We start from the raw sequence: 27,792 nt of genomic DNA on the forward strand, positions 1-27,792 counted from the left end.
TTCCTAAGATCACCTTCAGAATGACTATTAAACTGCAAAAGTAGTTAGAACATGGAAATATCTGGGCAGATAGAGGCCTTCTATGCTAGACATAGTAACATGAAAACACATGGCATAAATTTTGCCTTTTTTCCTTCTGATAGAATATCATGTTTGATATAACTAAAATTAATAAATATTTTTACTTTTCTGTAAAAAACCACTGCTTTTTTTTTTTACTTGCTTACACCAGAAATCCTGAGGAAAAGCATATTGGTTTTTTTCTTTCATCTTTTACAAGTTGCCAACAATTTTCCTATTTTTCTTTCTTTCAGAACTCAGTCGGTAACTGCTTCAAATACAAGTGAGGTCAAGCTAACAGGTCTACATTAATCATTCTTTCTTGCACTGACAGATGGACATAACATCCATAAAGAAGAATCCTCATAGAAATAAAGAAACTGGGACTAAGTACATTTATCGTGCAACGCTATAAGCTAATAGGCAGGACAGAAGGGAGGGGAGTGAGATGTTGCTAGTGTTATGCAGAAGCAGTCTTCTATTTAGTGATTTCTCTAATGATTTTGGCTCAGAAATGTAAGAACATAAAAACAAAATAGGGTAATAACAAAACCAAGTCTAGTCAACATTAAGAGAACCAAAGTAAAAAGTGCAACAAGAATTTCTCTTGAGAATCTTAATTAAGAAAGGTATCATCCAAATTTCAGCCATAAACTGGAGCCATGGAGTAAAACAGTGCAGAAAGTGCTGAGTCTACAATCACTTGGAAATAAAATTTAGCCTCATATTGAGGAAAAGATAACTATTTACCTAGGATGCATAAAAAGACTAGAGGCAAGAAAAAACACTGATAGTCATAAAGTACAGGAAACTGAGACTTTCTCTGCATCTGCATGCTCCGAAAAAATCTGTAAGCACGGTGGAAGGGTCAGAGTTAGATTTCAGGAGGGAGCAGGGATATGGAAACTTGTTTTACCAAAGTAGCACTTTGGTTGGTTCAGCTTGGTAACTACTGAGCTTTTACCACGGATACATGTTTCTTTCTGACATCTCCAGCACGGGTCTTGACCCGTGAATGGAAGATGAATGATGAAGAGATAGACTGCCACTCTATTCCTGGTCTTCAGAAGAAAGGGTAAATACAGCCAAACACTGCCACAGAACAAATGCTGAAAACTCACTACGAATTCATTTCTGATTCTTATATTCACAAGATTGAAATTTAGCAGTTAAAATGGTTTAGAACATTTATGAATAAGATTTTTAGACTTTTTCCCATGACAGCATTTATTTGAACAGTTTCTGTTGAGGTTGCTCATGTTCTCATGAAGAATTCACCGCTTTGAATTAAACCTATCTTCCATGGAAATCTGACTTTAAAGTCATAATCACATTCACTGAACACAACAAAAAGAAATCCAGCAGCCCCCAAGGGTGGGTTGGCCTTAGCCAATCTGACACATACCTGAGACGGAAAAAGGAGTGGGCAACTTGCTATCAAGGCTCCTTCCATTGTTTTATTTTACATTTGTTTACATCTGAGGAGATCTGGCACAGTTACTCTCAGTAATGTGATGAATAAGCATGCCAAATCTGGGACTTTTGTCCAGCATCATTTTGACCTCCTGGCAGATCTTTCTAGAAAGATTTCCCTGGTGTCCCAATACAAGATACACTGATAAGTGTGGAACAAAATACTGTTTTCTCCATTTATTCTGACCTCCAAATATCTGAAGCTCAAGAATTTCCTGAAAAATACCAGGTTTTTATGAATTCAGTAATCCTGCAGGGATTTCTCTTTTATAACATTGTCCATAGCCCCTTGAATTCATGTAAAATTTTAACAGCATCCTGCAACAAGGTTTTCCACAGCTTTGTCTTTTGTTAAAAAATAATGACAAGAAATTTTTCTTTTGGTTTGCTTTTTTTCAATTTGCCTCGCAGTATTTTCTCTCAGTATCCTCTGGTTTCTGTACTGCCAGAGATGATGAAAAATAGGTTGCTGTCTGTCTCTATTTTGTTATTCAGATTATTAGAGTCTTGTATCATACTTCCCTTCTTCTCAACTGTCCCTTTCCCAGCCAGGAAAGTTGCAGGCAACTTATTCATTTCTAGTGCTGCACCTCTCACCAGACTTTCCAAAGTAAAAAATGCAACTACTTATATATGTTCTCTGATTTGTTCTCTCTTCCTTTAATAATATTTTCTTTTTTTTTTTTTAAGTGATACTGAGAAATGAGCAGTTGTTTTCATGACATTATCCACTATCATTTCCAATCAAATGTCCTGAATTTTAATTGTTAGCCCAGAACTGACTTCTTTTGTTCTTCCTTACACCACTTATTATATACCTCCATTAAATTTCATTTGGCATTTTACTGTGCTGCCAAGGAACCCTCTCCATTGCTTCTGTAGTTACTCAAAATAAACCTTTGCCTCTCAGGCCATGATAAACATAGTATCTCCAGTAGACCTGGCCATCACACATTTTATCCCTTTCAGATTCATCTGATTCTCTCTGAAATTGAACATCCCAGCTGTACTATCATAATCTATTGTTTTCTGAGTGCTTCTTCTCTAACTGCCTGAAAAAGCATGGATCCAACAAACTGTAAGACATAAGGGTATGCAACTAGATTACTTTACTCTCTGGATCATGTTCCAGTGCAATTGTACAAAACAGACTAACGACTGAGAAAGTACCATAAAATTGATATTTATAACACAGCACCTTCAGTGGACAGTCTAAATTTCAAATTTCTCAAGCAATTGGTTCTACTTTGGAGCTCTAAATTTAAATGATACTTTACACGTTTATCCTAGATCTTCACATTTTTCTGTAACACATCTTAGAAACGACACCACCAAAAAAAGCTATAAAATCATAATTGATTTCCAGTGGATCAGAAGAGCAGTGTATCCATTTTCTAACCAAAATAAGAAACCATCTTTATGAATCATAATTTGGGTGTTTGATATTTATTTGTTTGCAAGACATACAAATAGAAATGTCACATTCAGCATCTTTCCAATGCAAAAATTGCATGTTCATTTTAATTATTTGGAGTTTTGATAAACAATACATTTGAAAATAGAACCATAATCTTTCAAATGTAAAGTTATCACAATTAAGGGCTCAGAAGAGATTTTTTCATTTTTACAGTAAGAATATATGAAATTAATTTTGATATAATGGAAGCTTATTACTAACTGCATTCAAGTAAGTCATGTAATAGAATCATAGAATCACAGGGGTTGAAAGGGACCTCTAGAGACCATCGAGTCCAACCCCCCTGCCAAAGCAGGTTCCCTACACCAGGTCGCACAGGTAGGCGTCCAGGCAGGTCCTGAATATCTATAGAGAAGGAAATTCCACAACCCCACTGTGCAGCCTGTGCCAGTGCTCTGTCACCCTCACCGTAAAGAGGTTCTTGTGCACATTCGTGCAGAACCTCCCTGTGCTGCAGTTTCTGTCCGTTCCCCCTTGTCCTGTCTCCACACACTTCTGAAAAGAGCCTGGCCTTGCCACTTTGCACCCCACACCTCAGATATTTATAAATCTGGATCAGGTCCCCTCTCAGTCTTCTTTTCTCAAGGCTAAAGAGACCCAGTTCACTCAGCCTTTCTTCATAGTGGAGATCCTCCAGGCCCTTCACCATCTTTGTGGCCCTGCGCTGGACTCTTTCCAAGAGATCCCTGTCTTTCTTATACTGGGGAGGATAATAGTTCAGATTTTCTCCTACTTAAAACAAGAGGAGTATTATACTCACAATTTGTGAAGACTGTTAAGTCCAACAAACATTTCTGGTGTTAGGCAACCAATTCTGTTATTTGAAAGATCCCTGAAAAGAAAAAGGAAAACAAAAAAATAAAAAAAACCACAGAAGTGAAACATTAATTCTGTGTTATTTATACATACACCCAGATAATCACATACAGACTCTTTAATTTTAATGCTCAAGGAGACATAAAAGTGAGAAATAAAGCTTTCTTCAGAAACAGGACTGAAGTAAACAGCTTTCACAACTTTATATATAGGTGATAAAGCAATATTCCACACTTAAACATACCACACTGCAATTCATAGTAATTGCATTAAAATTTTATAGCATATAGCAAATAAAGCAAAACTTATCTTCAAAATAACAAATCTTTATCATATTTACTAGCACAAGCTGAAAAACACAGTACATTCTTAACTTTCTTGCATGCAACAGTCAGACAAGATCGACACTTTTTACTGTTTACTGATGTATCACCTCATCGGTAACATTCTCTCTTGTTGAAGAAATCACAGAAACCAGAGAATAGTTAATTTTTTAGCCAGGAAGAAGTTCATTCCTGATTAGTACTACAAAAGCTCTTCCAAGAGCAATACTGTGACTGCTTTAGAGTACAGATATTACAAAGCACTATGTTCTATAACTGCTGTCTGCAGAAAGAGGAGTGGGTGCTTTCTCTACAATACACACATACAACAAAATGCATAGAATCATTTTAGGTAGGAGGCAAAAGGAGGTAAAAACAATCACGTTGTGATAACAGTGGGAATTCTGCTCTTGGGAATATTCTGAAACACCATTTAATTTTCCAATATTTGATTTTCATCCTTGACTACACTTTTCCTTTTTCTCAACTTTTTATTTTAATATAACTGCAGTAATCTAAGTATTTTAAAGGATTAAATGTCTATAAAGATGTTAAAATTTACCTGAATATATTTTTGTTATAGAATCAGTAGCCTTCTAAGTTATTTGTTGTATTGTGCAACAATATTTTTCTCTCATCACAAGAACACACAAAAATAATCAAAGCAGGGGAATAGAGATGAATGAGTCTGATAAATCTAGTCGCTTTCATGGAGTCAGACCAAATCTGCTAGAATGTGAAGGCAATGTCTTTAGAATTCACTGCAAAGTCTTCTCCATTCAGACAAAGAATATATTCTTATGTAATTAAATGATGAAATATTGTATCACTGTGGAAATACTTCTTAAATGCTGATCAGGGATATAAAGTAGGCAACAGGTGAAGAAAATAGCCTGCAGAACAATACAGTGCAATAATTGCAAATTAGCTGTTAATCTCTAAATTTTCCTAATGAAAGCTACAAACTCTTAAAATGCAACAAATATCCACTTACTCACATGTATCCTTCACTTAAAGAAGTAAACAGTAAAGAACCCACTCAGAATTCTTAAGTTGGGTAATGCTTTATTTCAGCCTGTGAAAAGTCTGAACACGTACAGAATAAAATGTATCACAATGTGGAACATAATTTGAGCAGCAAAACTAAACTTCACATAAACTAATCAAAACAAATACATATTTCTCAAAAAGTGTTGTAAAATGGTATTTTCAACAAAGCAAAAAGTTACCCACCCTTTTCTGAAGGTTTTTATCAGTATTATTTTCATCGTAAGATGTATGTGGCTGAAATGTCTGTACTATAAAATCTTTTTTTTTAAGGCAAAAAGATAGTTTTCTACACATTCCTCCAGACTAATACATATTATGTTAGGTGTTATTCAATTCATAATGTACAAAGCTGGTGTTCCTTTTCAGGAGTAAGATATTTCCCTTAATAATGTTGACGTAAAATTGATGTGAGGGAAAGCAAAACTCTCCTCTGTTGAATAACCAAGTGTCATAATTCAAGTGCTTCATAAATTTTCAATTTTCATCAGTTTTCTGTGTCCCTTTTTAAGTAAACCCTTGAAAATAATTCAATTTTTCATTTGAATACAAATTAGAAAATTTCTGCAAATCATTTTCAGAAAACATTTTGATGTTGACAGCCTGCCATTTATCTGCCTGTCTTGACATAGTTGTATCTCCTGCAATTGCTCATTTTACACCAACTACAGAACATGAAATAAGATATGAATATAAAGCACAGCCTTAAAGTAATGACAGTATTCAGCATTCAACAGGAGTTTATAGTATTTATTGCTTTTGCTCAGCTGTCTGCTACCCAATACTTGAAGAGCTAAAGACTGCAGAGATTTTCTTACCACGAGTTATACACATTGGTATTAAACTTTACAAGACAGTAATTAATCAACTCACTTTCTCTTAATGGCACCCACTGTTACGTGCTCATGTCAGAAACAAGGGGTATTTTTGAGCTTTACCCCAAGAAATCCTAACATTGACAGTCCTTATTTACTGAAGAGTCATTTCTTCTCATTTTTCCTAACACCAAATGATTTGATCTTCTTGGACTTCTCTCTGGCAGCTGAGCTAAGTTTCACCTGCCTAAGTTTTCCAGTGTGCAGCCCAGGACATGAATAGGCTTCCCGTTTTTCCCACCAGAGGTCAGGGTTGTGTTATTAGAATACATGGCCAAAGCAATAATTAGCACTCATTTTGATAATTTCATTGTTTTATCCCTAAATGCAGTAATCACAAAAGCATCAACTTTGTTTTTGTTTGTATTAAAAATGCATATGCTACTCTGACTTTATAAGTACTATGTCACTGGCTTTGTAACCAAACAAACTAAAAGTTACTGATTGGTGTCAGAAAACATTGTTAGCTATGTGATCAGAGATGGAAACTTTTACTTACATGGTTCAATTAGAGATTCAACTTCAGAGCAAAAAGGCAGAAAGAAAATAACTTTTTTCTGCCTTTGCATTCATCCTCATCCAAATCTTCTCATTCTCCTAAAATAATTCTTGTTTTCTCACAGGTCTCTTCACATGAGACAGTGTGCACAATGCCAGGCAGACCTCAGGCACGTGCTGATGGCTGTTTTGCTGTACATGGCCATTTAGATGCTGTCACTTGGAAAACTTTTAAGAGAGGTTTAAGATTGTGAAGATTGAAAGTGGGTCTGTAACCCTTCTTAACTAAAAGAAAAAAGCCCCTCTTGTAGAACTGTAGTAATTTTGATATTTCTACCATTTTACAAATGTACTTTAGAAACCAGTCAGTACTGAAAGTACTCTGAGAAGATTTGCAGACAGACAAATTGAAGAATGATAGATGGGACAAATTGCAGAATTATTCTTTCCTTAATAAATAAATAATAGAAAATTAAAGGTTAAAAATAAAAATAATATCCAGCAGAGTCAAGGCAAGAGCTAAGAAAATTGTAGACAAGTTCTGAAAGATAAAAAAACCTCTGCATTCTACAAACTTATTTCACAGACCTGCCTTGTGATAAAAGGAAGTAAACCATGCATAATGAAAAAACAACAACTTAGCATAGCATAAAACATTTACACTTATTTAAACCCCTCTGTTTTTTGTTTTTGTTTGTTTGTTTTGTTTTTTTTTCCTGATAAACGTCTAAAGCAATTCACTGTCTGCTAAGTCAATAATTTGGTGTGTTTTTGAACTTTGTAGATGCACTTTTGGAGGCACTTATTGGAAAGCAAATGTATACATAAATAGGAAAAAAGAACAGGGGGAGAAAAAGGAAAAAGGAAAAGAAAAAAGAAAAAGAAAAAGAAAAGGACTGTAAATGTAAAAAGTACAGTGTGAAACTTCATTCTTCAGCAAAAGTCCTCGTGCTACTATTGCTTGGTGGCATACGTGCGTTGCCCAAGGATACAAACTGTTGATACAAACACAATTTTCAGAATAATTCAAATGGAATTAATACTTACAGGCGCTTCAGCTCTGAAAGTCCATGGAAGGCCCCTGGCTCAATCGTGCTAATCAAATTATTCTTCAGATCTCTAGAAAGACATAAGAGAAGGAACAATTAATTATCACTTTCTGTATTGTACAATTGCTAAAGAAGAGGAATGATAATGTAATGCAATTCTAACCTTAATTTGTCTTCAATAAAAAAATGTAATTTCTTTCAAATTGCAACACCAAAACAATTACAACTTTTGCAATTTATAGAACCATATTTCTGTAAATTATGAAGTTGATATTAGATTTAAAAATATACACCTGTTTTAATTATTCTCTTATTTGTAATTTTAAAAACAAGCTCACCAACCATCCTTGCCCCAGGAAAAATTTTTTAATCAATGAGTGAATAAAATAGTCAGCAAACCAAGAGTTAGTTTGCTTATTCATTGTGGAGAGCCCTTTATATTTAATACATTTCTCATTTCCATGTAATGTAGGCAAAGCAGATGTCATGTGATACAAAAACAGACAGGTCAGGTTTCTCTCCTGATATACAAATAATTTCTCATCTTTGGCAGATAGGTCCTTCATTTTGTAGTTGGTGACATCCAGAGGATCAATTGTCATGCAGATAAAGATATTACTGGCATTAGTAATCTCATCTGCTCTTGGCACAGTGCTCAGGGCCATGACACTGCTCCCTACTCAGTCCCCACAGAGATTTACTATGGAGTTGTCTCAGGCCTCTCCATGACGTGAACACTGAGGAAATGCCTTCAATTCAATTAGACAAGCAGTCCTAGGAGGTGAACGCTGCAAATTCTTGCACAGTCACTGTTCATCTTCTGAAAATTTACAATTCCTAGGAAATGGCTGGTATGAAATAATATCAGTACTGTGTCTCAGATTGGCCACTTCCAGCATGTACCAATTTTGCTTGACCTCTGCCAAATGACGGCAGTAGGAGCCACCTCATTTATGACTCTTAATTCTACTGCAAATAAAACGTACACTGAGTTAAATCTTGGTTCAACAAAGTGGGATTGCCCTCTCAATAGGGTGAGATTTTATTCCAAATGTTTAGCTCATAATATGACATATTTTAATTTGAACGCCAAATTGTTTCTCAACCAAATTTTGTATTTTACAGTAATTTTTTCCAGGTCTTTTGAATGTCTTTCCAAAAACTTGTGCCTCACATCCATTTTGTTTTAGTGGTGATGCTTATGAGTGGTACGTCCCAACTCAAGATCTCTGACTCATAAAGGTCAAGTTGAGCTTCCAGCCTGCATCATGATTACTTATGTACAAGAAGTCTTGTCTTGCATATTAGAAATGCAGAGCTATAGAAGCACAGCAGGCAATCTATGTACTGTACCTCATTTTGTGACACCATAAAACAAAAAAGGAGGGAGGTAGGAAGGAACCTGAAGTTTTAAAACTGAGAGAAAACAATAAGCTGCGTTTTGAGTCTTTCTGAAATGCAGGTAGTTTATTTATACTTATTAACAGTATGATTAAATACTTAAACTTCAGCAACGATTCATAAATCTATGAAACAACTGAGATAACATTTTAGCCACGTCTCTCCAAAAAACAGTGGTTCAGTTTCATACTTTATCTTAGCTTCATTTAGATTTGTCAAAATTTCGTTGCTTCGTTTGTTCTTTTCACTAATAAACCATTATTTATTCATAAAATAAGTCAGTAAAATAGGTTAATTTGAGTTCAACGTGAATACAAAGAATATTCTAAGGAAATACTGAAAATATACTATTATGCTTTTCTAGTACTGATGTAACTTCTAAACAGTGATGCCAGAATACGTGCATATACGTACACAGCTATACATATACCTAGTTTAAGCACATGCATTACATAGCACGTCAGTCCTACTTCCCTGAGCAACGATTGACCCTCACTGAGTGCTAAGCCAGCAGAAAGCACAAAAGCCAGACGTGTTCCCTTTTCCCTGTTAGTGTGCCATACAGAGACACAGCTGTAGCTACCTTGCCTGAGAAAGGGAATGAGTCAGAGCCCATAAAATTCCACAGTCTTAAGGAAACAACAGGATGAGCCAGAGTCAAGGAAAGAAGGGGAATTGGGTATGTTCAGGAGACAGGTAAAAAAAGGTGCCATCACCAAAAGGGTGATGCTTGGGTAAGGACCTTGATGATGACCTGACAATATGTGGGAAGGCTGCAAGCCCTATGATAACTTCAGGCATGCTTTAGGCTATGACAGCTTTAGACTTGCGTCTAACTTTTCTTCCTCCAGGAAATCACCAAGTACAGCAAAGGCGGAAACACAAATCTCAAGGCTGTTACTTGCAATGGTTCTTAGGAGCACGACAGCAGAGCGCACAACCCCACAGACAACAGAGAGAAATACAGATGACAGCCATCTTCCTGCAGGTACTCTGCCCTACTCCCTAACCCAGACAAAGCAGTTTTCTCTCTCGTGGTGTCTTCTGCAGGATTTGAATGAAAGTGGCAGCTGCAGATTTTACCACAAATGAAATACGGTTGATGACATCCATTATAAAAAAACTCTATAGGAATTGGAAAAAGCTTTTTCTCCACACCTGCTCATAAACAAAAAGCTTCATACAAAACTATATCAGTCTCTTCTCCAGAGTTGCACCAACTTGCAAAGACAGTTCAATATCTTTGGTAAAAAATTACATGATGGGAGTGTATTTTCCTTCAATGGTTTAACATTATCCACTGTATGGGTAAGCCAAAGCTTCATTTTTTCAGAACCTTCAAATATTCATACCAAAAAATCTGGTCTACTCTCATTCTGTTTACACCAAACACCAGAGCTTAGGTTCCTCAAGGCTGCACTACTGATACCATCCTCATGAATTAACTGCAGATCCTTTCGCTTTCTATTGTGTTAAATTCATAACTACTCAGGTTAAAGGGAGTTCTTCACTTTACAGAGATGGTCACATATGGCAAAGAAATAAAGGACACTGTCCTCATTATCTGAACTTCTGAATTCTTAGAATTTAAAAGACAAACAAGCAAATCAAAATAAATAAATTAAAAAACCACGGCATAACACAATATATTTTTTGGATCTACACTGCCTTAAGATCTCATGCTTCATACTGGAATCCACCTAAAAACAACTTAGAAGTATAATCCAGAGCAAACACCCACATTTTAAGCAGGGGTAACTGACAATTTTAAGCTTTACAGCAATTATACACATTTTCCATTAACTGCCAGCTCAATTAAATGCTCCGCAAGTTGTAACTAGGTGAAGTGATACTGTTGGTTGTAGGAAATGATCAGAAGCTCACAATAAACAAAGGAATCAGGAAGAGTGGCAAACTGTTTCCAGGTGAGTTTTAACGCCAGTCAAACCAACTGAGAAGTCAAAAGGTCTTCCATTTACAGAAATATTTAATGCTCCATTTTATGGAAACTCTTGTTACTCTACAACTTGTAACCACAGAGGAACAAACAACCTAATCCTAAACTATCATCTACAGGAATAAAATTGTCCAGTTCTGTATTAGTAGAGCCAGACCAAGGAAATGAGTCCATTGGTTGTGCTGTCCCAAACAAAGACATCTGCTTTCTTTATTTTGAAAATTGCACTTAAATTAGCAAGGTCATTCGAGAATGGATATTCTCAGAAAATTGTAGATGATTATACTAGCCACAATCCTGGTACAATCTTACTAATTAGTATTATTCCATAATATTTTCATATACTTCTGGCCTAACAAAATAGGTGTTTTCTTCCTCGGTATTGTTTAAGCCCAAAATGTGAATAGAATATGAAAATAAAATAATCAAAAATGTTAATCACTTACAATACAAATTCTACATTAGAAGAATTTTCTTTCCATTTATATTTTTTACAAGATTAATATTCTTAAAATATTAAATTAGTGTCTCATTCTAATTCAGCAGAGTTTTTTAATTGAAGTCCTACAACAATGAGTATCAACTTTCACTAAGCTAAATAAGGAAACTAGGGTAAATTTGGTTGTATGTTTACATTTTTTCCCCAAGAGCTACTGCTGAGGTTTGGCAAAAGGTCACGATCCAAGGCACACCAAGCTCAGCTGAGTCTGGGCCACACACACAGATATGAATGCATGTATTCCATACAAGTGATTTTATCATCAACCAAAAGTAAAAGATGAGGAACAGAATCCCAGTATCATAATATTGAATCATCACAGTGTGACCAACAGTTAAGGCTTAAAAAAAAAAAAAGAATTTTATAGCTAACATTTATGGTTTTGCATCATTTCTGATGGAGTGTTCTGACTTTAAGTGTATCTATTTCGAATCTGAATGACGTGTGATTAGTGGTGTGGGTCTATATATCCAGTGGCATGACCTGAAAATAAATCAAAACCAAAGTGCCTTTTACAATTACGGATAGATGGAGGATTCATGAAGTCAGCTGTAGCCATAACTGCAGCACTTACATCTTGGCTGCACAACTGTGGAAAAAAATACTACAATATTTATTAAAGTATGCTCCCCCTAATTTTATTAGAGATGAAAGAGATACTTACTGCATGGTACCCTGATCTTAACTAAATGTGAATAGAAAAAAAACACAGAATGCACCATGTTATTAGAAACAAATCTCAAATGACTGCAGCCAATTTTCTTTTCCCTTACTAGTCTGAACTTACAGAATTGTAATAACAATTAGGCACTGCATTTTTCTTTTGACGTAGATAACTTGTATCTGTACGCAAACAGTGGTAAAAACAGGGATATTTCTTTCAGTAATATTATCACAAATTTTTTACTACTGTTGTCACAAGCTGTTGTGATTTTATCATCTCATTCATTAATCTTTGGACTGATTTTTACTGACTTAGGACATCTAAGAGGAGTTACCTTAAGAAAAGCAGCTGAATTAAGGAGGGGGAAACTGTGTTTGAAATATTCATTTCCTGCTGGCTTTGCTGAGATGTAGATAAAACAAGAGGAAGAGGCTACTAATGGGTCTTTATAGGAATGTTTAAAAGTTACTCCCAGTATCTCAGCTATTAGACATCTTCCATGGCCAAATTCCTAATTACCTAAATGTGTCCTTGAGATTCTTGATGCCTCAAGTTCACTGTATGCACTTATACAGTATAAAAGAGTGGGAAAATTGCTGAAGCGTACACAGTCCATTAGCAAAAGACTCAATTCACCTTTACACTACATCCTGATAGACTGGCCATTTTGCATCCAAGTCTACGCCTCCAGACTCTGACGGATCTTCCTCCAACTTCCAATAGATAGATGGTAGATATTTTCAATACTTATTCCTAACAAGAATGTTCCACTAATTCCAGTACTTCGTTCAAATTTCTGACATTGATACATCTTTCATAAAAAATTATAGGTTGTACCAAGAGGACATCTGTGTTTAGAAAGCTGTCATTATGGTGCTGCAAACTTTCCAAAAAAGCTCTGAGAAGAGCAATCAGTTGTTGAGCAGATGCCAAATACCAATGAAATACAACTGACTTTCCACATTTTGCATATTACTATGAAAAAACAACAACAGAAAAAAAATATCAGCTCACATCTTCCGTTTCTTTCTCATGTTAAATTCTCAAACTAAATGAAACAGCACTTTTGCCCAGTAAATGAATGCAGACTCAGTATTGCTTGATTTAAGAGATTCACTTTTATAACACAATTGTGATCACAGTGGTGAGAAAGAGGTGTAGCCAATGATAAAAGATCACATTTAGTGTATATTCTGCAGTCAAAACAGTTACACTTTGATGGCCTTGATATTATCAAAGCTTATTTTCATTTCCACTGCTGGCAACTGCATTACTGGCCAAACAAAGTAGAAACAGGCAGGTATCACTATTAACTAGCGCACACAGTGCTCCTATGAAACTCCAGAGCTCTAGCTTTGTTTGCTGTTTGCTTTGTTCAGTCTTTTTGTTGTTGTTGTTGTCTGTCTTGTTTTCTTTTTTTGTTTAAATAAAGATAGTGGATATTTAATCTATTTTCCAGAAGCAGAAAAAAATATGGTTCTAATGCAGTTAAGTTTACAGGACAATGAGCGCAAACATGGACAATAATTGTGCCTTTTCAGAGGCTAGCCGGTCTTTAGGCTGTTTAGCGTGGTAGCGCTCTCCCTTATTATGCATTTTCCTATCATTTTCTTTTTTAATCCAAGCATTACTATTTGTATTGCCTAAAACAAAACACCCTAAGGACTGGACAGTCATACAACTGCTGGCCACTCAAAGGAATGACTGGAAGTTCCAAACCAGTCATTATGATGGCAGTAATGGCCTATAGAGCAAGAGAAAAGTAACTGCCTTTTTTTTTCTTAAATGTAAGGAAGATGACTCATTCACAGCAAACATGCTATAGTAACATGGTAATTATTCATTATTTAGGAACAACCCTAAAAATGCTAAACAGCGTCTATAATAACGGCAACTAAAACAGAAGAGAATTTCAGACAGGCTTCATGGCAGTTTGCTCTCCAAAAGCATCCCACAGAATGATATTATGTATTTCATTTTAACGGTATTAACCATAGAAGCAGATTATACAGCTCAGAGTATTGTAACTGAAGGGGCAGTATTATCAAAGGAAAAGTGAGAAAATGGAAGGTAAAACAGAATAAACTTTTGGTGCTAAATTTTTGTTGATACATTTTTGCATAGGTATGTAGAAAATATTTTAAAGGATTAATTTTTCCAGTATAAATTCTAGTTCCATTTTAAATACAGCAGCAACTAAACAGAACCCGGAATGAGGAGTCAAAGAATTATTTTAGCTTAGCATTTTGTTACTGATTGTTCAAAATGAAACACAATTTCTAATAAAATATTTAATTTTTCCTTGGCCCATTTTCAGGTAGTACCATTCAAATTCACAACTATACTATAGCTATAGTCTTTTTCCTGGAAAAGGTCCCAAGAACAGAGATATGGGAACTATGGAATTACTCCACTGGGCTAAAACAATAGATGCCAAGGTGTGCAGGTACACAAAGTTTGGTCTGCACTGTCCTGCAGGCAGCACCAAAGGGCCTCTTGTGGCTGCAAAGAGCCCGAGGCCTCCTCCGTACCTGCCCTGACCAGGACTGCTATGCATTTTATTCCTTTAAATGAATTGCACAGACAAAATGAAAGGTAAAACATACTGAGAAAGTGAAAAAGTGAACGAAGAGATTAGTACTTCTGGCTGGGAAAGGTTTGAACTCCAATGGACTAATTATTATTCTGCGTTCTAATGCTGCACTCATTCCAGCAATGTGTACTGAACATTCCTAGAATAAATTTCAAACTCTGAAGTCACCACTTCACAACTTGAAAGCACAATTTCAACTCCAGAAAAGAAGATGGGGGGAAAGAAAGAAGGGGAATGTTTTCGCTGGTGATAAGCAGTGCCAAACCATGCTAGCATATTTCATCAATCAGACACCAATTCCTTTTGCCATCCTCCTCATTGCAAACGGCACTGAACCCCTTTTCCCAGCATGCTACTTCCTGCCTTCCTCCATGGCATCTCTTCCTCTGTCATCTTCACAATGCCTCTTCTTTAGCACCCCAGAAATGATGCTGGGCCAGGACATTTAATTTTCTGTCTCAAATTTAATATTCTGTCCCAAAGACATTTAACTTCATTTGTTAAAGCCTCATCCAGGCATGAAGTAACATATGTCTGAAATCCAACAGATGCTTTGGGGAGCCACAGTCCCATCTTTCCCTCCATGCCTGTGCCACACTGGTTCGTTATTGTGTTATTTTGTTTCCAGTTAGTTGTGGAAATGAATTAAAGACTGTGCTTTGCAGTATAGGAAGCGTGCTATACTAAGAACAAAAGCATACCAATGAGATAAATGAGCAGCAGAGATCTCACTATAAAGCTCAGAATCTTGTCCATATGTGACAAAGCCTACAGTTATTTCCCAACAAAAGAAAACTAAAGAAACAAAACTGGAGGGAAAAAACAAACAAACATACAAACAAAAAAAAAAACCCAACTAAATAAAAAAACAGTTAATGTGTTTCAGTGCTGCTATAACTGCAAGTTTGCGGGAAGAAACTTTGGCGGCGGCAAAGGTGCTTTATGGTGGCTATTCTAACACGTATCTATAAATCTGTGCTTGAGACAACTTCTTTAAGAATGACAGCATCTGACACAAATTATGTGTTACCTTAACGACAGCACTATATAAACTGTCAGATGAGTATATCACAGAGCTGAGATGTCTGGCTGCACATCAGGCTAGCTGGACTATTTGTGGTCCTAACGGGAAACAGGAGCTTAGAGATGCTCATAAATTCAGCTAAGTGACCTCCTGAAATACAGCTGAACTTCAGATGTTACATAAATTAAAACCAAAAAAACAATAACAAAACCACAGCTAACATACTATCCATGATTTAAACAGCTCTATAAACTAACTTAATTTACATTCCTGTCATTTCTGACCATTAACATTGAGTTTTATATAAATTGTTATGTAATTTTTCTGATGTGAGATGCCATCGTAAATCTAATCATGACTGCGCTACAGCAAAAATAATCTTAATATACAATCCACCAGTTTGTTCTTTTGTACAAGTAATACACTATTTACAAATTGTTGAAATGATGATCTAACAGCAGTTGTCCAGACAAAACTTTCCAGAAACACTGGCAGGTATTTTTATAGATCTGCAATTTAAGAGATGCATAAATAGTTCCTTATAATAACTGTTTCGTCTAAGAAATATATCCAAATTAGTTGATCAGTAGACTGTTCTAGAGTAGAATAGGGTTACAGTTGACCCAGTAGAGCCAGTATGATATTTAATTGTAGCATAGATTGAAACCTAGGAAAGAATCCTTTCATTCTAACCTGACAGCAGAAGTCATTAGATACGGATAGACAGTCATAAGATAGGATTAAACAATGTTCTAAGCTGCACCAAGGGAGGGTCATGTTGGATATTAGGAAAAATTATTTCTAAGAAAGAATGGTGAGTTGTTGGAACAAGCTGCACAGTGAAGCGGTGGAGTCACCATCCCCAGAGGTGTTCAAGGAACCTGGAGATAGAACACTGAGGGACACTGTTTAGTGGGCATGATGAAGATGGGTTGGGATTGGACTGATGATCTTTTCCAAGCTAATTGATTCTGTGAAATTCTGACCTTTCATTCATGCCTACAGTTTGTCTGATAGAAAATGAGAGAAGGTTGTTTCTCATTCACTTTTAATCACTGGTGATTTTTCCCAGATTTATTTCCAATTACTTACACGGCCATGCACTGAACTTCAACCAGAAGTTCCTGACTTTGTTATGTTCTGAAAATTCTGTCTTTGTGGAACAACAACTGTAATCATTTTGAAGATATTTTATATTTTGACAAAATAGTTCCCTTTTTAAAGTGCTGATTTCAGCACTGATTCACAAAACACAACATGGAACTAGACTGTGAACTAAATTGCTTTTAGTCAAAAACTTTAAAAGCTTCTTAATGTTTTTATGAAGTAAAATAAATTATGGAATTGCAGGTTGTGACCATGACTTGCAAATGCCATTCTAACTGAACAAAAATAATCTTCATCTCTTGTGTGGTCATTTACAAATTGTCTAATTAATGTAATATAAATGACTATATAAATTCAACAATGCCTTGCTTACGTGAGAGATAAAAGTTGCACAAAGGTAACAACAGTTACACCAGTAACCTATAGTGGTATGGTGAACTATTCCAACTTGATGATTATGTAATTACTAATCAAGTAAATTTAAACAGGTATTCCAAACATATTCATAAGGATAAGCAAGAGATAAGTTTGCACAGATCATGATTCCTGTAGGAACTGAGTACTTTTTCAAAGCCAGAAAAAACACAACCAACAGAAGAACATTCACCCATGGATAATTTAAAAAACAATGTGATATTTGTTATGAAACTTTGAATTATGAAATTATATTCTTTTATTGAAAAAATATTTACTATGTAGTATGCAATTTGCACTCAAGTACATCGACAACTCAACTGGACTTCAACAAAAGCATTTCTCTTCAGTGGCTACTTCACTTGTCAAGAAAACAAAACCTGACCCTGCTCTCTTCCTTCTCATGTTGCAAAAATAAAAATATTTCTTCATTTATAAGAGATTTATTAAAAGGGAAACAATGCTGTTTCAAAGCAGCATTTTATTGTTAAGCTTGGAAAAAAATCGCAACAATCTTGAATATGCTCAGTTGAAACCCCATCAATAGCTCTTCATGCTAATGAAGAAATTTTCACTAACTGTGAACTAAAGCTGACTCTGTGAAATAGCAGAATTTGACCCTTTTATTAAGAGATAACTATGAATCTCATTTATTGGTGAACAAATCTCTAGGGTTGATACCAGATTTCAAACTCATCCTTTTTCCCCAAGAACTCTGACTTTATGAATGTCTGAAAATAACTCAGGTCAATGGATCAGCAGCAGCTGCCAGAGAACTCAATAAATATTGCATATATTGTTCTTTGGAGGCTTGATTCTTCCTTTGTAGGTTATTTTCATTTAGCCAATATTGAGACATCTGTTATGTTTATACTAGCAGTATCAGTAAATAACGAAGGGACACTGGTAGGCAAGTCACGTAATGTAACAGATTCACAAACTGAAAGGCAAACATTACTGAAATAAAAAGCGGAACCTGATAATCCCACCTTCAATCAATTGTCCTGAATGGCAGAAATTGCATTACACATTTTCAAATACTCAAAGAATATCAAACTCACAGAGTAATATTCACTGGCCACCAGAAGCATGACAATGAAAGTACTGGCCCAGGTCCAAAAAAGCACTTAGGCACTTTGAAGCCAAACTTCAGTGGAACACAGGTACTCAGTCTCAGAGAGCAGCTCACATCCCCCTTTGCACCTCCCATATGTCTACATGGCTTCTGCAGGTGCCTCAGTTCTCACTTTTCAACTTCCCCATGCACAGAAATAGAGTTGACCACCTACAAAAGCATTTTGGAAATTGCAGATGGAACGTGTGGGGCTAGGCAAGTTAACAGTGCATACTCAGTGCAGTCACAGATGCAAAACACAGCCCAGTACCTCAAAGTTCTGGTGACGTTGTGCTGCCATCCATCTTTTCTATGACAACCTAACAACCATAGCTAGGAAAATGGAAGCCGTGACGTCAGTGCTGTCCTTGCCCCAAAAGGGAGGTACACCTACATCTAAGACGCACAAGGAGATGAAGAAGCAGACAAGAGCCCCTGTCCCATAAAAGAGTATTTCTGTATATTATCAAATGAATGTTTATAACAAAACCCATTTTCTCCTTGTTGATGGAATACCATTGGCACTTGACCACTTCTCTTCCTGGCCACATAAATCTTAAACACTCAACTACATATTGGCACAGTTCCACTGCAGCCAGACCCACATCCTGGCTACAACCTTTCCCACAGATGTATCTATGTGCTTGGGCTGAATATGAGTCTTTCTCTCCCCAAGCAGATATTCTAAGCAGCAGGCTGCTAAGAAAAGAGCAAAAGCAAAATTTATTTCTCTTACAGACAGGTTGGAAAATAAAACATTGTGTACGCCTATAAAAACAAATGGCTTCATTTGAATATCCCAGTCCCACAAAGAGTTGCACAGGAAAAAAAAAATCATGTAAAGCTTAGCATATTTGTAAGCCACACAGTGCCTGTTTAGGCCCACCACACAATGGCAGGTTTGGATCCTCTCCTTACACACCTAATTCCTCCCATTCACTGCATACTGAGCTCCAGCCTCTAAAGAAGAGACAAGAATTACACTTAGAAAGCTAGATATTTATGCTATGCATGACAGTGCCGAGAGCCACTAGGTCCACTGTATCTTCCTGCTGATGGAAGCATTAGTGACTTCCTCTGCTACCAAGCTGCTAAATTTTCTGTTTAAGGGCTGTATGTATTATTTACCACCTATTTGGCTGTGATTTAACTTGTTTTTTAGCTGTTTTCAGACAGCTTCAAAATAGGCCAGCACTAGATCCAACTTTCTCTTCAAACCAGCAAGTAAAAAACCAAACAAGACAGTAGTAGAAAACTGGAGCTGAGTGCATAATTAATGTGACACATGCTCTCTTTCAACACGGAGAGCTCAGGTATGTGCTTGGGACCACAGCTCAGATCTCTAAGAAATAACACTGCAATTCAACATACCTCAGAAATTATGCATGGTAGACTTGGCAAGGAAATCTTCCTCAATTTCAGAAAGATGTGTAGCATAAAGTCAGATATGATTTCATATTTCCTTTCCCACATAGAGTATTTAAAAAAGAATTAATTCTGGAGGACAGTATTTTCTGGAACAATATGTGCTATGCATATATTCCACTCTTATCCCTTCCCCTTTGTTGATAAGTGGTGGGAAAGGGCAACTCAGAAAAAATGCCCCCCCCTATCTGTCTCCCACTCAGTGCGCATTAACCCAATTCTCTAAGATCTCATCACAGTGTTGCAGCTCATTAAATTTGGCTGAAGGATGAGAACTGATCTGCACCACTAAATGTGCAGTTTGTGTTTACCAGCAAGAACACTGCATGCAGTGTTGCTTGCAACATACCCTGTAATACGGAAGCATTCTTGCTGGCAGCTTTGACAATTTATCTATTCATATCAAAGTGAAACAGAGGCTGCTTTAAAACTGTTGCTCCTTGTCCTAATGGAAAAAGAAGAATATTAAGAACTATCACAGTGAAATCTCTGTTGCCATCAAAAGGTCGTTGATCCAACAGACAAACAACCTAGTGTTAATGATTTAACAAAACATTTTTCACACAGATTACATGCTCATCCATCAATACATATTTTTCACATCAAGAAAAGATTATTTCCTCCTGAACACAATTATGAAGAACTACACAAATCGAACACAATACTTACGTAATTATGTTTTCACCTGAAGAAAGAAATTACAAGCACAATCAAAAAGATGAAAAGATTGCCATTGTTGAAAGAAAATCGTAGCATCATTTGAGCTGGAAGGGATATTCAAAAGGCATCTGGTCCAACTCTCCTGCAATGAACAGGGACACCTACAGCACCATCAGGTGCTCCGAGCCCCATCCACCAACTCTGAATGCTGTTGTATAGTTCGTCTAACAGGGAGATAAGCTAAGAGGCCAATCCAAGCTTGATGAGCGTTAAGTGGGTTAAGACCTTCTTGCCAAGCAATATACATACGAGCAGACACTACTTACACATTTTTATATTTAAGAGAAATGAAACTAACATGTAAGCAAAATAGCAAAAAGAAACTAACAAAAAAGCATTTTTTTCAAGGAACATTTGGTAAAAGTATTGTGATTCTGAAACTGGCAGATTAAAAATCAAAAAAGCATGTGCATATATCTTTTATTGAACATACACAAGAAAAAGAATTTTATCTTTGCCTTAACATAAGCTTTCCCCAATTTTCTGAAATAAAAGATATTGATATGTTTTCATAACACGAATCACCAATGATCTCCATATTATTTTACTGTTATATTAACACTATCCTGTGCTATTTCTGATAGCTCACAATATATTCTATGGCTTTCAAGAAATTAAAAAACAAATAATTTACCAAAACATGTACAGTCAATAAATGAAAGTAATTGTGGAAATGTTACTACAAATAAATGCTTGGCAGTTACCAAGGTCAAAATCTAAAAGTTAAAATCCAGTATCACTCATCATCAAATTTCTCAGTTTTGCCTGCAACTGTGTATGATTTTTTCTACAATTGATGATGACAACATACTGATTATTATGCATGAAATACAAGATTTATGGTGTATTTAACTATTCATTGTAGTGATTTTTAAGTGTTGTGTGAGTGACTAGTGCTATTAAATAAACACATTAAAAATATTGATGGGTTTTTGTTATTGTTGGTTCGTTTTTGTCTCTTTCTACATGAAGGCTCCACTCTCACGTAGAGTTGAACTACTTGAACAGTTATTATTCCTCTGAATCTGGGTAATGTCTTAAGTGGCTGATGCAAAACAACATTATATGGGGGGCATAAATTTAAAACCATTCTCTGAGGTAGTTCCTACATATGTAGAGAATAACCAAGTTAGGTCATTCAAAAAAGGTAACTTCCATAAGCCAGTAGGTTCTGAGAGAGTATGAGCATAATTTTTAGCATAGGATATAAACTTTGCCTCTTGGCAAGATATCAGAAGTAATTCATTTCTACCTGTGATTTATTTCCCACACTCTTAATTTGATTACATCTTCGGCATGAGTTCTTTCAGGTGTAACACTGCAATCCATCTAAAACTGCTACATTAGTCAACACTCAGGTTAAGGTCTTATTCTTAATGTTCTAACAGGCTGTGGTAGTACCAGTCTTCTACAAACTAATTGACTAATATCACAAGGCTAGAAATGAATAAATAATGTATTCTATGACACTGAGAAATCTGTCCCTTTGCATATAAATAAAATACAGGGGATGGTAATAAAAACGACTTCAGCATTTGAATCAATATGATTTGAACTGGAAGTGTTCTTATGTTCTCCTGGCCCAATAACTCATTTCCAGGAACAAGAACAGCAAAAAAATTATTGTACAGAAGCCTCCAGAATGCCCCAGTCAGGTCTGGAGCTCTTCTGCACTGCCTAACAGATCTTTTCCCTGTTCCTATATGGACATAAGTTCACCCATATACAGTCACTTGCAGGATCAGACACAGATGTTACAGTCCCTGCCTCAAAGAGATCAGAACAATATTCATAAGAGTTTTGGCATTGACCTCTGTGAGACCAGAATAAAGTCAAAGAAATTACTGCCATAAAACTATTTGAAATACAACAGGAATACGAAGTAGCAGCTGAAAGAAAACTTAAATAAAACAAGATTTAAACAAACAACAACTACTCAGATTGCTTTGATGGGGTTGTGTTCAATTTAAGCTACTTCTATAAACAGTGAACATTTGGCTGGGCACAAACTCTTCATAGTACTGACTCAACTAAAAATTTCCTTCCCAACCAATCTGCTTCTTCTTTCTTAGGTAATGTACTTATGACACCAGTACTTAAAGGTCTGTACAAGATTTATAGGCTACCACAGCACAAATACTTGCCAGCAATGTCTTAATCACTTTCAGAAAAATGGAGAATGTGCTGTGCTTGTTTATTGCTATAGCCATCTTTTCTCAGAATTAATTAAACATGGCTTACAGTATTCACTGGGAAAACAAAATATTCACAGAAGTTCTAAAAGACAGTAATTACTGGAGGAAGCATCAGAAATTTGCAGCTTTCCAAATAGCAGAAAATGCCTGTCCCTTTCCCAAAAATAAGAAGAACCTGGCATAGAACAGCACTTCTGGTATTTATAAATGTCCACAGCATTACCCAGGAAACAGACATCTACTGTATAGTGTATTAAGATTCTTAATCCAGATTGTTTATTTTTTGGAAATTTTAAACATTTCCAAAAATACAAAGCATTCTTAAATTACAATGGCATATTTCTTCTTTTACATAAAATCACTCAGACAACGGATGTTTTCCTAAAAACAATCTGCTATCTAGGTCCACCCTCCCAGGCATGTCCCTTGGAGCCATTCCCAAACTATCCCCAAAGCACCAGCATTTCAGCAACTGGAATGACAACTTCTTTTTAATTGTTTGAGATCCTACAGGCTTCTATCTGAAAACAAAGCACATGCATAAAGAACACTCTGTGGCCATGATTCAAATTCTTTTGAAAATAAACGATATATTGAAACAATGCTATGTTATATAAAGTAGTCTATCTGACACTGGATACTCAGCACTGAAGCAAATCATAGACAGGTTTGTTTCCCATTCATGCAACTGAAGATACGAGAAGTATAATAAAACTTACATAAAGCAATTTTTTCATTATGTGAAAACTAAAGCTTTTGGTAGAATCACAAAGAGGCTTCACTATGAAGAAGAAAAGATTAATTATGTTTAGTAATGGACAAGTAAAACAATGAAATGAAGAGAAAAGTCTATTTGATAGTTGCTAGTGATACATTTTAATACTACAAGAACAAGGAAGTATCTAATGAAGTTCAAAGGCAATACATTTAAAGCTGTCAGAGAAAGTACTTTAACACAATATGTAATTAACCTACTGTCTCATTACTGAAACGTATCATTGAGGTCAAGAGCTTGGTAGGATTTACCAGAAGAATTAGGAAATACACGCCTAATGAGGACATTTACATATACATCAGACAGGATTTCAGAGGGCGCAGTATAAAACAAGGAAGTTCTTTTATGGGCTTATGCTTTAATTTCCTTTAATTTAGGATTTGATAATAGTGTGACATATCTGAGCTGAAATCCTGACTCAACAGCACGGATAACATTGCCACCAGCTTTAGTAAAATACTAGTGTCTGCTGCTTGCAAGGGGTGAAATTTTGGAGAAATTATACAAACGTTCAGATTTAGGGTATAATGACTTAAATAACTCTAATAAAAAAACTATGAGCCATAACATAAATGAGTTCTGAGCACTTTAAAACTGCTTAAATACGTGCAACTCTGTTAGTAAAACACTGAATTAGGCTAAGCAAATCTCTCATTTACCTCTTGGATAGTTCTTACGTCTATGAATCTATTATTTTATTTTTTACAAGACAAATGGCACAGACATAATGCAAACTTGGTGATAAATCATTTTGTAATTTAAAGGGCTTGGGCTGCAGTGTTTTTTTTTTTCCCCCTCCATCAGAGTTGGCATGCATTTCCCAGGCAATATAGAGTACATCACATTTATTAAATTAGGCCTTGGGCTTTCAGGAGACTTTACAAAAGGTTATGTTTGTAATCTTCAGTGTTTATTTTACTATGAAACCAACACATTCAGCAATAAGTCAGATTTATTGTGAAAATAAACACATTAGGACCTTATAAATAGCTGTTAGAAACGTTCCGTATGGTCTGCCAAAAGCCCCAAATGATTGGTTCATGAACTTTTACTCTCTATGCTCTAATGGCTTGAAAAAATTGTTTATTTTTGACTGGTTATGAATAGATGAGGATTATATTTCATCTATAGCCTCCATTAAAGTATCAGGATTTAGAAAACTTCTTCCAAACTTAAGAAACTCGCATTAAAAAAAATAAACTGTTGACAGCAGAAATACATAATGGAATAGCAAAAATGAGTGTTATTTTAAGGCTGCATTTATACGAGTTTCTCAATTTACCTGATTGTATCCCCTCAAAAATAAACAAATAAATCAGTGCTCAAGACATTGTGACAGTTTAATGGTTTAATGCCTATATCAATTGCTGTACCATGAATTGCCACACAGATCCCCTTCATCAAGAAGAATCTTAACACTGTCTCATACATGCAGTACAAAAGCTTTATCAAGAGCAGGATCCTGTGGTGAGAGGTTAGCTGCACGTGATCCCTGCACCCTTTGGTATGCAACAGCTTACTATTGTTTTCCCTTTTAATACTAGGTAAGTCAATTACTCAGCGTTCTTGGAAAGAAACAGGAGAGAGGGAGAAAAGCTAAGAGGTCACCAGGTAGGAAGACATGGGACAGGGAGGGGCTGACCTGCGTGGAGCAAACACTTGAATCTGGCACTTCCTTGATCTTAGTCAAACGCCTCATTGGTTTTAATTGACAAAACTTTCTCTCTTTGCATTTATAGCTAAATGCTTTCTGCACTGAACTAGTTCAACCAGAAACATCTCCAAGTCAGTTACAGCTGAAAGCCCCAGCAATCTTCTGCAGGTCCAGCTACCACTTGTCTCTCAAATCTTTATCCTTCCCACTTGACTAAGTGCCATTAATGTTTTTATATAAAACCCTTCAATTTTGAATGAGAAAATACCCCTGCTCCAGTTTTTGAAAATAAACACAGGACTTCATGTCACCCAATATCCATCAGAAATTAAATGGCATTCCAAATACTGAAAAAAATCATGCATCATAATTCTTCTTAAGTGAGCAGAATGACCTTCTCTTAAGGTCTGGTGGCGTTCCTCCTCCCCACTCCACTTAGTTGCTTTTACGTGCTACAGCAGATGCACCACATTTTGTATTAGTTTCTGCTTGAATTAATAATAGAGATATGAGCACTTGTATAAACACAGAAAGGTATTTAATGAACATATTGTACATACTAAAGAGCCTACTTTCTGCTGGAAAAGTGTAGAACGCATCCTTCCAAGTGCATGAATATTGCACATTAACGATGCATGAGTTTTCTATGAACTGAGACAGAAATGAACAGTCAACTGCATTTAAAACACCGAATTAAACCTGATAACTGCTCATTTCAACATTAGAAAAAAAAAGAAATATTCAACTCCACACAGAAAAAAGAAAGCATCTAAAATGCTGCTATTATTTTTGCATAGTTTATCATTAGAGATCATTTGTTTGTATTTCTATTTTGAAAATTCAAGCCTTCTGGTCCTAGATGAGTGTGCTTCTTTACAGCTGCAATTTGTTTTATTGTATTTTCATTCATTTTCATTCTCCTCATGAGCAACAGTAACATTTGCAAAACCAAAAGAGGTGGACAGAGTAGTTGGAACCTTGTATTTACAGTGCATTTATAGCACTTGGCACATTGGTCCCAGTTTTCTGAAAGATATTATTAGATTTGTCAGTGAGCGTCATGCTGCTTTTCCAGGACTCTGTGGGTTCAAAACTATGAAGGCAAGTGCTGAGGCTTTAAATGCCTGGCTGCACTCAGAGCCTCAAGTGAAGCACTTTGGGTTCCTGCACAATAGGAGTACAAGAATTCACAGACAGGACAAGACTAGAAATCCATCCAGCCAAGAATCCTGAATTCAGCTGCGGCCAGTAGTGGACACAATAAGCGCTTACGAGGAATGGATACTGAGGGATGCCTCCCTTGTGTACTCTCCCAGCTTTGAGCTGGATGAACCACATGTATTTCATCATCATTTAGTCATTCAGAGCAGACAGCAGCATGCCCTCATACAGGGATTATGCAGAGAGCATGCTGACATGGTGAAACAGAGATGGCAGATGCAATGGGAGGTCACTGTAACTTTTCCCATATGACTTTTCCCATTTTTTTTCTCTTAAAGTGTGTTCAGATTCATATGTTCAAGCCTCACAAAATGAAAAAGTTCTCGTACTTCAAAAAGAAGTAACTAGCATTCGGAAACACACGAGCAAGAACAGAGGATGAGAATAACACTGATGCACTGAAATGGTCACATCAAACCTTATGAGAAGCTCCATGAAGAACCTCTCCAACTTTTGAGTACCAAGTTCATATGTAAGGGGGGAGGCTGCACCAATTTTGAAGAAGGATTTTTTTTTTTTTTTTTGCAACATGCCAGTATGAGCTACCAAAAGCAATGCTGACAATTTTTTGGATGAAAACAACTTGTGAATTTCAATGATAGTGAAAGGTGAATAAAACACAGAATTCATATCTGGTTCTTCCCGATTGCATGAAGAGGGAAGAGCCTCCAGCTGCAAGGGAGGAAGTTCAGGTTGGATATAAACATTTATCCTCAGAAAGAGTGGTGATTCATTGGCACAGGTTGCTCAAGGAAGCTGTAGAGTTACCATATCTGGAAGTGTTTATGAAATGTGGATAAATGGCACTGAGGACATGGTTACTGGGCAGTATTGGTGGTAGGTGGACACTTGGACTGAATGCTCTTACAGATATTTTCCAGCCTAAATGATTCTGTGAAATTCTTCTGAAGTCTACTCTCTCACAGTGCACGCTTTGGTTAATCAGAAATTATACCACTATTTCATTAAATAAACTTCTCCCTCACTGTCATGGTTTTATGATTTTTGGTACTGGTATTCCACATCATAACATCATGTAGTGCATTTAGAGTTAAAATATGGAACGCTTCACGAATTTGCGTGTCATCCTTGCGCAGGGGCCATGCTAATCTAATGTCATGGTTTTATGATTTTTGGTACTGGTATTCCACATCATAACATCATGTAGTGCATTTAGAGTTAAAGAGTTAATGCTGTGGTGTAGTGGTTAGGAGCCGGTGCTTGCACGGCCGCGACCCGGGTTCGATTCCCGGTCAGGTATACCCAGAACAGAGCTAGAGCATTAACTCTTTAACTCTAAATGCACTACATGATGTTATGATGTGGAATACCAGTACCAAAAATCATAAAACCATGACACTCACTCTAGGCAAAGGGGAATATAGTTTCCCCATTTACAACATGTAATCCA

General features: G+C 36.2%; 1 protein-coding gene and 1 pseudogene across 2 annotated transcripts in view; both read right to left on the reverse strand.

Annotated features, from left to right (window-relative positions):
• Positions 1-27,792, reverse strand: part of ADGRA1 (adhesion G protein-coupled receptor A1) — a 248,280-nt gene that overhangs the window by 147,011 nt on the left and 73,477 nt on the right. Inside the window, exons 3-4 of one of the 2 annotated variants that reach the window (XM_065746714.1) lie at positions 7,617-7,688; positions 3,771-3,842 (exon numbers count right to left, since the gene is read on the reverse strand). In XM_065746714.1, coding sequence (XP_065602786.1) covers positions 3,771-3,842; positions 7,617-7,688 — 144 coding nt within the window. Of the gene's footprint in view, positions 1-3,770; positions 3,843-7,616; positions 7,689-27,792 lie in introns of those variants that run through there. The other variant, XM_065746715.1, reaches the window with a different exon arrangement.
• LOC136055318 (U6 spliceosomal RNA) lies at positions 27,434-27,531 on the reverse strand (annotated as a pseudogene).

This window comes from Cyrtonyx montezumae, unplaced genomic scaffold (assembly GCF_038088225.1).
Source record: "Cyrtonyx montezumae isolate F1298 unplaced genomic scaffold, pur_monq_1.0 scaffold_4, whole genome shotgun sequence".
NCBI classification, from domain to species: Eukaryota; Metazoa; Chordata; class Aves; order Galliformes; family Odontophoridae; genus Cyrtonyx; species Cyrtonyx montezumae.